This window comes from Peromyscus californicus, unplaced genomic scaffold (genome assembly GCF_007827085.1).
Source record: "Peromyscus californicus insignis strain IS unplaced genomic scaffold, ASM782708v3 Scaffold_10__1_contigs__length_136768540, whole genome shotgun sequence".
Lineage (NCBI taxonomy): Eukaryota > Metazoa > Chordata > Mammalia > Rodentia > Cricetidae > Peromyscus > Peromyscus californicus.
In genome coordinates this window covers 23,338,975-23,354,112 of record NW_026294391.1, presented here as the reverse complement: position 1 = coordinate 23,354,112, position 15,138 = coordinate 23,338,975, and the positions used below count along the sequence as shown (strand labels likewise).

Genomic DNA, 15,138 nt, shown 5'->3' with positions numbered 1-15,138 from the left:
GTTCCTTGTTCAGTCATCATCAGAAAAGTTTCCTCCTGCAGCAGATGGGAACAAATACAGAGACCCACAGCCAGTCGTTATGCAGAGAGAGAGAGAGAAACCTTGGAACATTCAGCCCTAAATGGAATGTCATCTCTATAAACTCTTTCCCCTTAGAGCTCAGGGAAACCTGTGGAAGAGGAGGCAGAGAGAGTGTTAGGAGCCAGAGGGGACACCAAGAAAACAAGGCCCTCTAAATCAACATGAGCAAAGCTCATATGAATTCATGGAGACTTAAGCATGCACAGGGCCAACATGAGTCTGCACCAGGTCCTCAGCATATATATATATGGCTTCCAAGCGAACTTCTAAGAGAAAGCATTTAATTGGCAGATTGCTAACAATTTCAGAGGTGAGTCCATGACCATCATGGTGAGGAGCATGGTAGCAGGTGGGAGGTGTGGTGCTAGAGCAGTGTTGAGAGCTTACCTCCCCCACAATCAGGAGGTATAGAGAGACTGGGCCTGGCCTGACATGAGCTTTTAAAGCCTCCAAGTCCATGCCCAGCAACTCACCTCCTCCAACAAGGTCACATTTCCTAATCCTTCCCAAACAGTTCCACCAACTGCAGAACAAGCATTCAAACATAAGAGCCTACAGGGGCCATTCTCATTTAAACCATCACAAGTCTATATAGAAAAAAAAATCAGTGTGGCATTTAAAGAGCAGATAAAGTGCTTACCTTGCAAGCATGAGTACATGAGCTCAAGCACAGAGTCCACATCAAAATGTTGTGGTGTGGTGATAGGTGCTTGTAGTCCCTGTGCTGGGGAGGCGGGGACTGACATATACCCTGGGGCTCACTGGCCATCCTAGTCTATCTGACTAGTTTCAGGCCAGTGAGAAACCTCATCGAAACAAAAATAAAAACAAAAACAAACAAACCAAACCAAAACAAAACAAAATGCAAAAAGATAGACAGCACTGAACGCCAGAATTATGACATCTGAGCTTGTGCACTTACTCATGCACACAGAAATGTACAGGACTTGCACACATACATGTTCCCCCAAGCACAAACACACATATACATACAAAGATTACAAGATTACAGAGACTTGTATCAATTACTTTATCATTCAAATATGAACATGGCCTTACAAATGATTCTGAAAAAAAGAAGAAAAAAAATGCAAGTTGACAGCCCTTCACTCTCTCAGAAGTAATTATGCCCTGCCTGGCTCATAACCCACTGTTCTCTCCAGGGAAGAGAACTAGCAATTACTGAGTGTCTACTACAGGAGCCAGCAAACGTCAGCTCATGGGCTAGACTTGCCTGATACCCGGTTTGGAGCTAGGGATGGTCTCCACACTTAGAAAAGCATTGGGAAAAAGACAAAAATAAGATTTTGTAGCATTTGCAGATGACATAAAATCCATACTTCAGTGAGCATAAATAAAGCACCATTGGAACATAATCATACCCATTTGTTTGCATATTGACTATGGCAGTTTCTACACTAAAATGGTAGAAGTTGAGCTGTCACAACAACCATCCAATTGGGCTACGAAGCCCAAAATATTAACACTTGGTTCTTTTCAGAAAGCTCGTCCTCTTGTGTATGAAAGGCCAGGATCTTCATCCACAGTAGCTCAGACGGTCCTTAGTATACAGGTGAGGACATTGAAGGTGCAGAGTTTAAGGAGCTTTTACAAAGGGCAAACTGGGTGAATCATGGTGTTGGAATTCAAAGCTGAGCCTGCTTCATTGTAAAGCTGCAACTCCAGGGCTTACATCACGCCTTGGACAATTACAGTGACATCATCGTCACTTTCCTGTGTGAATATTCCATTGTGTTAAGTGGTCATTTATGAAACAGTTTCTTTCCTGTGAGAAGCTGCCCTTGGCTTCTGGTACTTACAAATCAAAGCTAAATAAACTGTTCCACATACACAGGGCAAAGGGTAAAAATACATGAAACAAGTTTGGAAGATGGTTTAAAGCCCCAAGATTTTTCTGGACTTTTTCAGCAGGTACTTCTTGGTAGAGGCAATTACACAGAATTTCTCTGTGCCATTAGAGCTTATGGGCAATACAGTCCCAAAGGAAGAGAAAAGAACAATAGGCAGCCTGGGAGGGCTGCCCAGAGCTCCTCCTGTAGCCAACAAGAATGCTCTGTCTAGCTCCAGAGACTAACTGAAGCACATGGCTTTCTATGACATTCAAACACCCCCTAGCTTTCTGTCTGCCTAAGTGAAGAAAAAAAAATAGAAGTACCTTCCTCCATCTCAAATTATCAAAGCTAAGCTGCATGGCCCAAGGGAAGAAGTGAATTGTTAGAACACTACAGAATGCAAATGGTACACCTTAAATGACAGGTGAACAGATTAAACCGGAAGAGAGAACAAAATTGTTTCCTCACGATAGTTTGAGTCATACTGACTACACAGATTCATCTGAAGTCATGGCTGTAGGGCCCAGCCAGGTAGCTCAGCTGGTGAAGGTGTTTGCTATGCAAGCCTGAGCTGGACCCAAATAAAGGTGGAAATAGAAACTGACTCCACAAAGGTGCCTGCTGACATCCACATGTGTGCCATGGCATGGACACACACACACACACACACACACACACACACACACACACACACACACACACACACAAATAAAAAGTAAGATTAAAAATAAAGGAAGTCATGGCTCCAGAACAATCCATGGGTCTTGGCCTCCTTAAAGGTCAGTTTAGGCTACATACTTATACAAGAGTGGTCATGTATCAGACTTGCTGAGAACAGTGTGAGGAGTGGATACTTGTTTTCTGGCACAATCAGCCTTGGGCTTCCTTTTAATCTCTGGAGCAGTGGTTCTCAACCTATGGGTTGCTACACCCCCCCTACCCCGGGGTCAAATAACGCTTTCACAGGGGTCACTAGGGCCATCCTGCATGTCAGATATTTACATTATGATTCATAACTGTAGCAAAATGACAGTTATGAAGCAGCAACGGAAATAATTTTACGGTTAGGGGTCATCACAACATATTAAAGGGCTGCAGCATTAGGAAGGTTGAGAACCACTGCTCTAGCGTGTCCTGTCTGAAGTGATCAATGATAGGAAACCTATACTATGTCAAAGCTTAACCAAGCCTGAAAAATGTTCACCCCATCCATCAGCGACTTCATTTAATACCCATTGGTGTAGCTGGAATGTTGGTGCCTGATTTGGGACTGTTGAACTTCAGAGTTAAAAGAAAATACACTGCTGCTTTTTAAAGCCATTCTTGTTTGTAGTCATTTATTGCAGGGGTGTGAAGAAATAAAACACTGCTGTGGTTGTTTCTCGTCTCTAACAGAAAGTGTCAGTTTCCAGAGCTGTACCCATCGTCTCTCAAATGTCATCATATCCCCACCTCTTGATGACGGTCTTATTAGCAGCTAAGTTTGGAAAGGCATGGGACACATGCTCAAAATGGCCCCATATGGAAAACATAGCTAAATGCCTAACAACAGGGAAACTGGTAGCTAGTTGGTCACACAATGCAGTTCTGAAAAACAGAGCCCCTGGGGGTGGGAGAAGGTGGGGTGAGGTGATTTAGTTGGTAAAGGTGCTTGCCACCAAACCTGATGATGTGTTCTTTCAATCCCTGGGACTCACATGTTGGAGGAGAAAATCAATGCCCACAAGTTTTCCTACTTTCACATATGCACGCAAACACCCAAACACAAGCAAACCTACCCCCCACACGAAATATAATAAAATATAACAAAGTTATTGATGTACTGAGAAACTCATAGAGCTCTTTTTGCTGGCATAGTGGATGGCAGTCAGGGGACAGAGACCAAAAGACCAACACATCTCTTGTAATGCCAGGGGCAGGTGGCAGGCAGAACTAGATTCTCTATCGTAAGTTGGGAATAAAAGTAAGAAGAGAAATTAGTAAATACCACTTTAGAAAATGCGATCATGTATCAGTTATGTCAACAACCACCACCGAATGTGTCTCAATATTTGTATTCCTTAAAGAAGAATCTGGAGTTCCAATAAATGCTACCCCTCCAAGTGGACAGGACCCTTGAAAGGAAAAAAAAAAAAAAACTAAAGAAAATACTGAAGAAGATACAACATAACACTATCTCCTGAGCCAAACACAAAACGTAAAACCTACAAGACATGAACTTGATTCAAATTAATTACACTGACAAACGCCTTGCCAGTCAGTTTCTTTTCTGTTGCTGTGCTAAAACAAAGACAACTTAAAGGAGAAAGGGTTTAATTGCCTCACAATTCTAGGATACAGTCCATCATCCTGGAAAACTTGAGGGGGCAGGGACTTCAAGCAGCTAGTCACATCCCCAGTCAAGAACAGAGAAAATGAATGCATGAATCCTTATAGTCAGCTCACTTTTCTTTTATTCAACCCAGAACCCAAGTCAGAGGAATGGTGCTGCCCACTTTCACACTGGGTCTTCCGACATGAATTAATGTAACCAAGATAATTCCCAAAGACAAGCCCACAGAGGAACCTGACCTAGACAATCCGCCATTAGGTTTTTCTTCTCAGGTGATTCAAGGTTGTGTCAAGTTGACAAATAAAATTAACCATTTCAGTGAGCAACTTCCTACAAGAGTGGGTTGTTATAAAAGAATGAAGCTGGCCCATTCCCAGTCTCTTGTTCCTTGCTCATACATAGCCCTTCTACATGTGACTAGTTCCTTTCTCTGCCATATTGTGAATACCTGCCAGGATGCCAGAGTTGAGTTGTTTGGATGTTCCAGCCTAACTAAATGAACCCCTTTATTTTATAAGTTACTCAGCACAGATCCTTTAGTTACAGTAACATAAAACTGACTGTAAAACTAAGCAGTACTCCAATGCAAAGTGTGACTTGTTAGACTAAAACCAAACCTGCTACATGTCTGGGTGCTACTTATGAGCTATTAAGTCTCTTTTGCATGTTTAAATGATTGGGAGGAAATGAAAATAGTATTTCATGGCATATAAAATAGTAAGTCACATGTGTCTACACATTTTAATTCTGATTTGTTTCACAGTTTCACAATGCATGCTTTACATACTGACCACTCTCACCTTGAAACCTACCCCACCACGGGTGTCCACCCTCCTCCTCCCTGTATCTGTCACTTATATATTGTCCTCGATCTCTGTTTGTGAGGTACACAGTTGGGTAGCTGGAATAAAAATCAGTCATTCACAGAAAAAATTGGCTGACTCTTTCTATCCATATATGGTAAATCATGTCTTGAGTGCTGAATGTAATTCTTCATATCACATTTTAATGAGCACTGAGTGACTAGCTGTGTTCGGTATAGACTCTGGAAACCATTCCTAAAGATGATGGGATTAAAATTCAAGGAGAGCTTAGGACATGAATTCATGTTTATACAGGTTATTATTTTATTTTTATTTTTCAAATCCATGGGAATCCTGAGTGCTTTTTTGAAACAATAGCTTCAAGTCATCACTGTCATGAAGTGAATGATATTGTCTCCCCAAATTCATACCTGCCTACAAGTCTGGAATGGGACCTCATTGTAGCAAGATCTTCACAGATGCTACTAATGTAAAGAAAAGGAGATGAGGTCATTTTGGATAAGAGTGGCCCCAGATCCAATGATAGTGTCCTTGTAGAGGATAGAAGTGGAAACACAGAACTGGAGGAGAAGCCATGGCATGGAAGACACAGGCAGAGGCTGAGATATGTAGCCAGAATGAAGGGATGCCTAAAGCTCCCAGTGAAGTGGGCAACGTGGGGAAGATTCTCCCCTAGGGTCTTAGAGGAAGCTAGATGAAATTGTGGTAGACTGAGTGGAGACCTGCAAAAAGTATGTCCATGTCCTGACTCTCAGAACCAATTAATGCCACTTGGAAGTAGCATCTTTGCAGATGTAATTAGTAAAGGATCATGAGATAAGATCATCTTGAATGATGATGGCCTTAAATGTAGTGACAGTGTCACACATAGAGAGAAGTGTCTTGAAGACAAAGGCAAAGACTGAAACAATGGGGCCACTGGCCAAGAGAAGCCTGAATGCCCGGAGAGTTGCAGGAGGCAGGAAGGATTCCCCCCTAGAACAAGCATGGCACTGACACATCTTAACCTCAGACATCTGGCCTGTGAACTTATAAAAAATAATTTCCTGCTCTGTAAATCTGTCCAGCTCATGGTAATTTGTGATATTGCCCCTAACCAACCAAGATAAGTTCCTTCAATGCTTGTTTCAATTCCAACTTTTCTAATGTGTCATAAAGGCTCAGAACAACTGTATTTTCTTCAACTTCTCCTAGAAACTTACAGAGCCTCCACTAATGGGAATTTTGCTAAAATAATAAGCAATATTAATGCTGTTCTCCTTACAAGGCTAAAAAGAGATAGAAGATTGATTTTAATTAAACTTTAAGGGGCACTGTGGATTCACATGCAGTTGGAGGCAACAATGCAGATGTCCTTATGGCCCCTTGCCTTACAATGGAAGCCACTTGCAAGAACATAATATTGAAACTGAAGTCCTCACCTTGATGCAAAGCTGTGAGTTAATTTGGATGGTCTTCAGTTCACCTGTACTCATTGAGGGGGTGTGTGTGTGTGTGTGTGTGTGTGTGTGTGTGTGTGTGTGTGTGTGAATGTGTATATTTAGCTCTATCTACCACCTTACAAAACTCCATCATGACAAGGATAATGGTATTTGAATGCCTTGAAAACATACATTGCCTATGTTGATACATATGGTGAGTTCAATGACAGATCTGAAATAGACAAAGTGAGGGCACATATTTACATGATCATTGAGGAGGAAAACCAATATTTCTAGTTAGTCTAATGAAGGTAGTAGTAAAGAAACTGTGGTGAGCACAGCAGGTTTCTAGGGCAAGACACACCTCGCCTACCTTGTCCTTTTTATCTTGCCGGGCATACGGGAAGCAGGGTATCACAGCAGTTACCCTAGATGAGGATGCAATCTTGCACGCGTTGATCATGATGAGTAGCTCCATCAGGTTGTCATTAATTTCCCCACAGCCACTCTGGATGATATAGACATCTTCCCCTCTCACACTTTCACCAATCTCAACGCTACAAAAGAACAACGCCATCTTAGTTTTCTTTGCCTGTTGTTTAAAAACACTCTAGAAAGGTGACTTAAGGAATGGGGGCTTATTTTGGCTCATAGTTCAAGGTACATCCCATTATGGCTGATGTTAAAATGGAGGGACCTCAAAGCAGTTGTGCATACTGCATTCTTCAATCGGAAAGCAGAGAATATGAACTTATGTTGCTTTTCAGCTCCTTTCCCACTTAGAGAGTCCAGGGCCCAGTCCGGGGAAGGGCGCTACACAGTGGGTGGGCCTTTCTGCCTCAGTTAACACAATTAAGATAATTTCCCACAAGCTGGCTCACAGGCCCATCTCCCAGGTGATCCTAGATTCTGTCAAGTTGACAATGAACAATCAGACATCACAACATTGGTTAATGTCAACATCTCTAAGACTCCCTGAGACCCACCTCCAACTTCAGCAATCCAGCGGGTCCAATTATGGGACTCAGCACAGAGTCTCTATCCTGACTGTGACTTATGAGATGGCATGAACACAGAACAAAATCAGCAAAGGGAAAAGTACACAAGGGAATCCAGGTGTGAACTTCCAGGCATTCTCCCCCAGGGGAGTCACAGAAGTTCAGCTCAAAGTCTCCAGCAATGAACTGTGACAACTGGAAAGGAAGGGTTACTTACTAGGGTGGACATAGAGACTTAGAGCCCAGGCTTTTTATTGGAAGCTGGTCAATGTAGTCACCCACTGCCTAATGCATACCAAAATGCTAGCTTTGCACCAGGCGGGCGGGAGCTCAGTGCAAGCCACATTGTTTCCTGGTCATTAATAGTTCACATCCAACGAGCCATTCTTACCAAAGAATGGTGTGGGAATCCCTGTAAGAGCTAAGTTCCCATAGGCCAGCCAAGAATTGACCTTGCAAGGAACCTTTCTAAGTGCCAGGCCTTCTCTGAGAATTCCTTGCGGTAATTTTTCTATTATTAAAGTTAAGCATGGATAATTCAAATCACAGGGGCTGAAGAGATAGCTCAGTTGGTAATTTGCCTACCGGCACAAGTATAGAGGACCTGAGTTTGGCTCCCTAGAACCAACACTTAAAAAAAAAAAAAAAAGGCCAGGTGCAGTGGCACACACATCTATAACCCCAGCTCTGCGGGAGCAGAGACAGCAGATCCCTGGAGCTCGTTGGCTGGCCAGCCAGGCAGCTGAATAAATGAGCTTCAGGTTCAGTGAGAGTCCTATGTCAAGGAGTAAAGCAGAGATGGATGGAGGAAGTCATCTGATACTGACCTCTGACCTCTGGACTCTACATGTACATGACCACGGAATCATGTACATATACCACATACACAATCAAATCATGATCAAAGTATGATTCAGCCTGTAATCTCAGGAGGCTGAGATAAGAGGATTCCTGAATTCCAGGCCAGCCTGGACTACAGAGGGAGAACTAGTCTCTGTCTCTCTGTCTCTGTCTCTCTCTAAGGCTTATAACAGTTAAACAGCCTGGAGACAACCAATTTCAATCTTTGGTGGCTTTTTAGATAGAGATTTATTTTCAAGTCTCCAGCTACCATGTGAGACTTGAGTCTTGATTTTTCATGAGGCATCAGGTATTGACTTCTCACTATGGAAGATGAGGATTTAACATCCCTTCATTGATACTCCATCACACAGATGAATGCTTCCAACCTCACCATCATGTCAATACAGATCAGTATTCAAGCTAAAGATTGATTGCTACATTTGAACTCTGTCCATGATCAGAGCTGAGCTGTGAAGTAAACTAAAACAAACATTCATATTTTTTTTTATGCACAGGTTTCGATGAGTGCATGTATCTTTTACCTTAGCCTTCCTCTGGTGAATTTTCTATTTACTACACAATCACATTTCACTCCACATAGTCCACTAACAATTTCAATCTCCTAGTGTCAGTCTTCAAGTCCATCTCCACTTTTCCATTTTGCCAATATCCTACCCACAGCTGGATGACTTGAATGGCCCAGATGCCATAGGGATTCTCTCCACCTTTTGGCCGCACTCTGTTGGTCATTTTCTGTATCCTATTATGGTATACTTCCTTGTTTTGCTAGTTGTCATCCTGTACTCCTGGAGAGTTAGCAGTAGCCAACTTTGATATATTTGGGACACTATGTACATCATGTGAATTTTGTTTCTGTGTAACTTATCTTAAGATAGGATTCAGAAAACTGGGGCTATGAATGGTAGAGTATTTGCATAAACAAACATGAAACCCTGGGTTCCACCCCCTATACTGGAAAAACGAATATAGAAAACTTCACTGTGCCCACCTGAATACAGCTACTTAAAAGTACATCATCAGAATCTGGTGTGATGGCACACACTTAGAGTTCCAGCCAAGATGACTTTGAACTCTTCTTCTAGGCTCCATCTTCTAAGTGCTAGAATTACAGGCATGTGCCACCATGCTGGGCTCTGAAAATGAGTTTTGATAATTTTACACAGTCCTCCTGCATAAGGCTCTCTGTTATGGATGTTAACAGTGCACTGTAAACCCAGAATGAAGGGAACAGAAAGAAACTGAAATCTATCTCCTTATTTTGAGTGCTAAAGAATGAACACAATTCTTGGGCCAATGAGGTGGCTTAGTAGATAAAAGCAGATGCTACCCAAGCCTGACAACCTGTGTTCAGTCCCTGAAATCCACATAAGAAGCTGAATGTTCCAACTATTGGATTAACACAATTGCTTCAAGTATAGAGCTAATTTAATTTGGCATGTATCTGCAACCCCAGAACTCCTCCTACACAGAGGTACTACTTCTACAAGTGCAAGGAGAGAACTGATTCCTCAGTGTGTCGTGGCATTCATGTGAACATACATACATACAAATAACTTAAAATGTAACACAATTACATCAAGTGTAGGACTAATTTTGTTTGGAAAGCAAGTATTACCTAGCTCAGGGGCTGACAGAATACAGCACACCACCTCTTTTTGTATAGCCCCCACACATAATAAGAATGGTTTGGTAGTCCCAGTAATGAATACCCCTAAAGACATCTATACCCGAATCCTTTGAATATCATAGATTATATGGCAAGTGGGATGTATATATGCAGATGGAATCAAGCATGCTAATCAGCTGATCTTAAAACAGAAAGGTTATAGTGGACTATTTAAATTTGTCCCAGGTGATCAGAGCTGACCTTCAAATTGGAAGAGGAAGACTATGAGAGTGAAGAAGGGATATGATGACTAAAGCAAACCAGAGAGATCCTCTACTGCCGAAGGTCTCCAGATCCCAGGGCTCTGGGGTGCCTACAAAACTGAAAAGGGGACTGGGCCTCTAGCTTGCTAGAGTGCTTGCCCAATATGCATGAAGCCTTGAGTTGGGTCCCCACCAGTAGGTAAAACAGGTATGGTGACACACTCCTGTGATCCTGGTACTTGGGGGTTAGAGACAGGAGGATCGGAAGTCCAAGGTCCTCATCAGCAATATTGAGAGTGTTCAGGGCTAGCCTAGGCTACATGTGACTGTAAGCAAAAGAACAGAAAGCTGGAAAAGGCAAGGGAATAAATAGAGTTTCCCATGAAGTTTCAGGAGGAAAGGCAGCCCTGTTGACCTATGCAGGACTTGTAGTGGATAGACATGTAAGACAGAGCAGTAACAGGGACGGCATGTGGCCAGCAATGCCTAAAATATTTACGATCTGGCTCTTTACAGAAAGTCTCTGATCTCCTGGTCTTATGACTGTCTATCCCCACAAGATCACATTCTTTGGCCTGCTTTTCCTCACCAAGGCACTGCAATCCTATGACTAGCAGTCCAGGGGAGCACAGAAAACACCATGGCAACATTTCTTCCAAAGCCAGTTCTGCTTCTGCTTACAATGAAGACATCCCCACCCCAATCTGTAGTGCAGATCTCTAATGGGTTGCGTGGATCAGCTCAAGGACAAGAGACCCTCAGCCAAGAAGACTGAAGCAATGCTGAATGGCCATAGCAACTTAAATGGTGGCTGTGTATTTTATAACATTTCTTTCTATTGTGACATAGGATTTAAGTCTCTTCCCTAGAATCTAAACGCCTTCCCTAGACCTAAGAAGGCTTTGACCAATACAATGTTATAGAAGTGATGATACGCCAGCTTCAAAGGCCAGGCCTTAACTGACTGGTACTTAACTACTTCCTGTCTTTTGAAACTCTCCCTCTTGGAACACAGCTTCTGTGCTAGGAGGGAACCTAAGCAGCCCTGTGGAGTGGTTCTTAGCCAAGCATCCAGGCAAAAGCTAGCCAAACTTCTCAGCCACATGAGTGAGCTATCTTCAAAACTGGGTCCTAAGGTCCCAGTGCCCACCCTAGCTGCCACCACTGGAGACAGAAACAAACCTTCTTTGCTCTGACCTGCACGAATTTCAGGTCTGGGAACCAAATAAACAGATTGCTTTAAGCCATTGAGTTCTGGGTGATCTGTTAAATGTCAGCAACCAGAATATTGGGTCCCATGGTACAGGTAAGGACCCTGACAGCAGTAAATTAACCAGGGTAAAATACTGCAAGAGACCTGAGATACCATCATGAACACTGCCCTCCAAGTCATGGAGGGTTTACTGGGGTATACTTCTCCCTGAAAAATGGAAGCAATTCAGAGATGAGAAGGTAAAAGTGGAAGCGTGCCTGTCTCATTAAGTAGCATTTAAGAAAACTAGGAATCCAGGTACTGAGGGCCAGGGCACAGCATCCGGACTTCTGCTCTTTACTCAGCAAGAGGCACTGAGGAAACAGTACCTTACATAAATTGAGTCCATTTTCTCTTGTTTTTGCCCTTTGTTTTCTCATCTCTACAGCCAATTTGAGGACTGTGTGTAAAAATCAACCTCTGTCCCGTTGTAGTTCATGAAAAGAATTAGCACATTAACCTTGTAAATTCTTCTAGGTGACAGAAACATAAAATGTAGCTAGGTGTTGTGCATGTCTGTAATCCCAGCACTTGGGAGGTGAAGGCAGGAGGATCAGGAATTCAAGGCTAGACTCACTCAGTGAGCTCTGGACCAGGCTAGACTACATGAGGCCTTGACTCAAAGAAAGCAAAAGCAAACAAAACAACCACAACAAACAAAACAAAAACCCAGCCCAACCAACAAAACACAAGAAACATAACATGGAGCTGAGGGGTCTTGGACACTTTATAATTTTTAATGGCCAAACATGGTTAAAAGAGAACCCAAATGAAATAAAAACAAGTCTGCTTTCCATTTCAAATAAATGTATGAACAATTACACTTGAACATCCCAGTGAGTTTCACCCAACAGCCCATATAGGACTTGTAGCAGAAATCCAATACTAACCCAGCAATGAACTTCACCTAGATTAGCTATGCTCTGCAGCAAAGAATTGTTCTGCACCAAGATAACAAGGAAGAGTTGTTTTACTTACTTTCAAAACCCACAAGGTCCAGAATTGTCTCCTTTATTTACATGACAACACCTTGTGGACAAAGACTCTTATTCTACTGGTGTTCTCTTAGCTTGGACAGGACTGAGAAAATTCTGCAATCGTCAAACCGAGATCTATTCTTCTCCAAAGTCCTAGAGCACCCTCCATATATTAAGCTCTACAAAGGGAGCTGTGGATGTAGTTTAGTAGTCGAGTCTACTTGTCTAGCATGCACAAGGACCTGAGATCCATCCTCAGTACTGAAAACAAAGGCAAAGTGACCTTTAAAAAAAAGACATTGTTTTATATTTAGCTAAGCTGGCCTCAAACTTCCTATGTAGCCAGGGATGCTCTTGAATTCCTGCTTCTCTTGCTTGTTCCTCCCAAGTGTTGGGGTTGTAGTGTATGCGACTATATCCTGTTTTGATGTGGTACAGGGGACCAAACCCAGGGCTTTATTCATGCTTGGCAAGCAACTCTAGCAACGGAGCTACATCTCCAACCCCAAAGGGGCATTCTTAGCCTGAACTGTGTGTACAGTAATACTATCTGCCATCTGTTTCTCCTGTTATCATCCAAGGTGTGTAAATGGAGTTTACCACCTAGAAAAGGTCACATGGGATGCACATAGCCTTTAGAAAAATAATCTTTGTCATCGACATTAACCTAACTCTTAGCTGGGTCTGGTGACACCTGTAATTCTAATACTTTCAAGGTAGGGGTGGGTACTCCTGTGAGTTTGAGGCCTGCCTGGGCTACACAATGACTTCAATAAGATCCTAGATACTATAGACAAATCCTGTCTCAGAAAACCAAAATAAAACAACAAAAAGAAAAAAAAAATGACCTTAACTTCACAAATTCTCGATTGACTCAAAGTTGTCAAGATTTTCTGCTTTCTTCTGAAAATTTAAAAGTTTTAGATTTGACATTTCTGTCTATGATCCATTTCAAGTTAATTTTTGTGAATATGGAGAAGGGTCGATAATCCCCCCCCCCCCCCCGAAACTTTTTGGATGAATTGCAACCCTGCCGAACGTAGAATGGTTATCTGTCACTGTGCACTGTGTAGCTGGTTAAATAGACTAAACAGAATGAGGACAAGTAATTGGCCTCGGGCAAGTGGGATAAGGAGCGCTCCCAGTCCAATTTCAGAGGAGGGCTACCTCCTGCCTGGCTGCACTGAATGCTGGTGACCACCTCTTGCTCCCAAGAGAAATGGGTAGAATTTTTGCCAAACTAGGCTCTTGCGGCTGTGCGCAGCTGAGCTCCATAAACACAAAGAAGCTATTAGTTCGCAATATTCGATGCAGCGAAGTTAAAGAAAGCCCAGGAGCGCTCAACACGTGCGTCCAGCTTCCCAGGCTCTTTGCAACTCGCACACAAACCCACCCTTCTGGATAAGGCAGTACTCAACACCCAAGCTGCTGGGAAGAGTCACCTGAGCAGCTGGCAGCACTCTGATCGCCAGCCGCTGGAAGTAGCATTCGAAAGTTCCCCAAGTAAACCCAGTGCCCGGGACCTGTACAGAACCTTTCCGACCACGCTTGAGTCTGGGTTTCCGCCTGGTAGAGACTCGGAAACTGGGGCGGGCGGATCCACAGATGTCTCCCTACCCCCACCATTCCAGGCACCAATGTGATGCCCACAAGCTTCGCCCACTCTCTCAGACGCGCAGTGACTGCACCGATGTCGCCCTTCCGGACTGAGGACACCAGGCAAGGCGGTGCAAAAAGAGGGGCCTGGGGTGCCTAGGGATCGATAGGTCGCCGAAGTCCGGGTGCTGGAGGCCCAGCCACCAGAGGGACAACAGCGCGCAAAGACTCCAGGGTGACTGGGGGGGGGGGGGGGGTTGGGGGGCTCCCTTGCTGCACTTCTTTCTCCCCGGGCGCAGCCGCGGTGGCTCCGAAGCCGCGTTGCTGCCGTCCCGCCCCGGAAGGGAGAGCACAGCGCCCTCGGAGGTTGCCCAGGCAAGCGTTGGCTCCTGCCTCAACCCTGGTGTGGCTCCCACCTGGTCTCCTGGTTGCTAAACTTCTTGGTGACCACCTTGCCCAGCTCCAGGCCCAGGCGATCGGCCACGCGCTGCGACAGGTCCTGGTGAGAGCTGCCGCTGAAGAGCACGATGTTGGGCATGGTGACGCACGGTGGCTGAGGGGCGCGCTGCGAAGGAGAAAGTGATAGCGACGCAGACTGCTGCTGCTGCTGCCGCTGCCGCTGCCGCTGCCGCTGCCGCTGCCGCTACCGCTACCGCTGCCGCTGCCGCTGCCGCTGCCGCTACTGCTGCCGCTGCCGCTGCCGCTGCCACTACCGCTGCCACTACCGCTGTTGCTGCGGTGCCCGCTGCTGCTGGTGGAGCGGGAAAACGCGGCGGCGGGACTTAGGGGGAGGGGAGGAGCTGGGGGAGGAGCCAGAGAGAGAGCAAGGCAGCCAGAGAGGAGGAGCAGCCGACTAGTTGCTGGAGGGTGCTGGGTAGCGGCTGCTGCCCACGCAGGCTGGGCAGCAGGTTGTGAAGCTCTGGGTGGTCCAGAAACACCCAGGTGCGGTTGCTCGGTAGGGGAGCTCGATGCTCCACACTTGACCTCTCTGACTGGGGAGGTCAACGAACCAGATGGAGTGGACAGAGAGAGAGCAAGCGATTGCGGGAAGGGGCCATAGGGGTGCCTCGC

The 15,138-nt window shown here is 44.6% G+C and overlaps 1 protein-coding gene across 3 annotated transcripts in view; it reads right to left on the bottom strand.

Moving 5' to 3' along the window:
- The window catches only part of Prps2 (phosphoribosyl pyrophosphate synthetase 2), a 38,017-nt gene extending 23,147 nt beyond the window's left edge, over positions 1 to 14,870 (bottom strand). Inside the window, exons 1-2 of one of the 3 annotated variants that reach the window (XM_052714993.1) lie at positions 14,484 to 14,870; positions 6,876 to 7,068 (exon numbers count right to left, since the gene is read on the bottom strand). In XM_052714993.1, coding sequence (XP_052570953.1) covers positions 6,876 to 7,068; positions 14,484 to 14,605 — 315 coding nt within the window. In that variant the 5' untranslated portion in view covers positions 14,606 to 14,870. Of the gene's footprint in view, positions 1 to 6,875; positions 7,069 to 13,913; positions 14,308 to 14,483 lie in introns of those variants that run through there. The other 2 variants (XM_052715080.1, XM_052715163.1) reach the window with 2 other exon arrangements.
- Between the last annotated feature and the right edge of the window lie 268 nt (positions 14,871 to 15,138).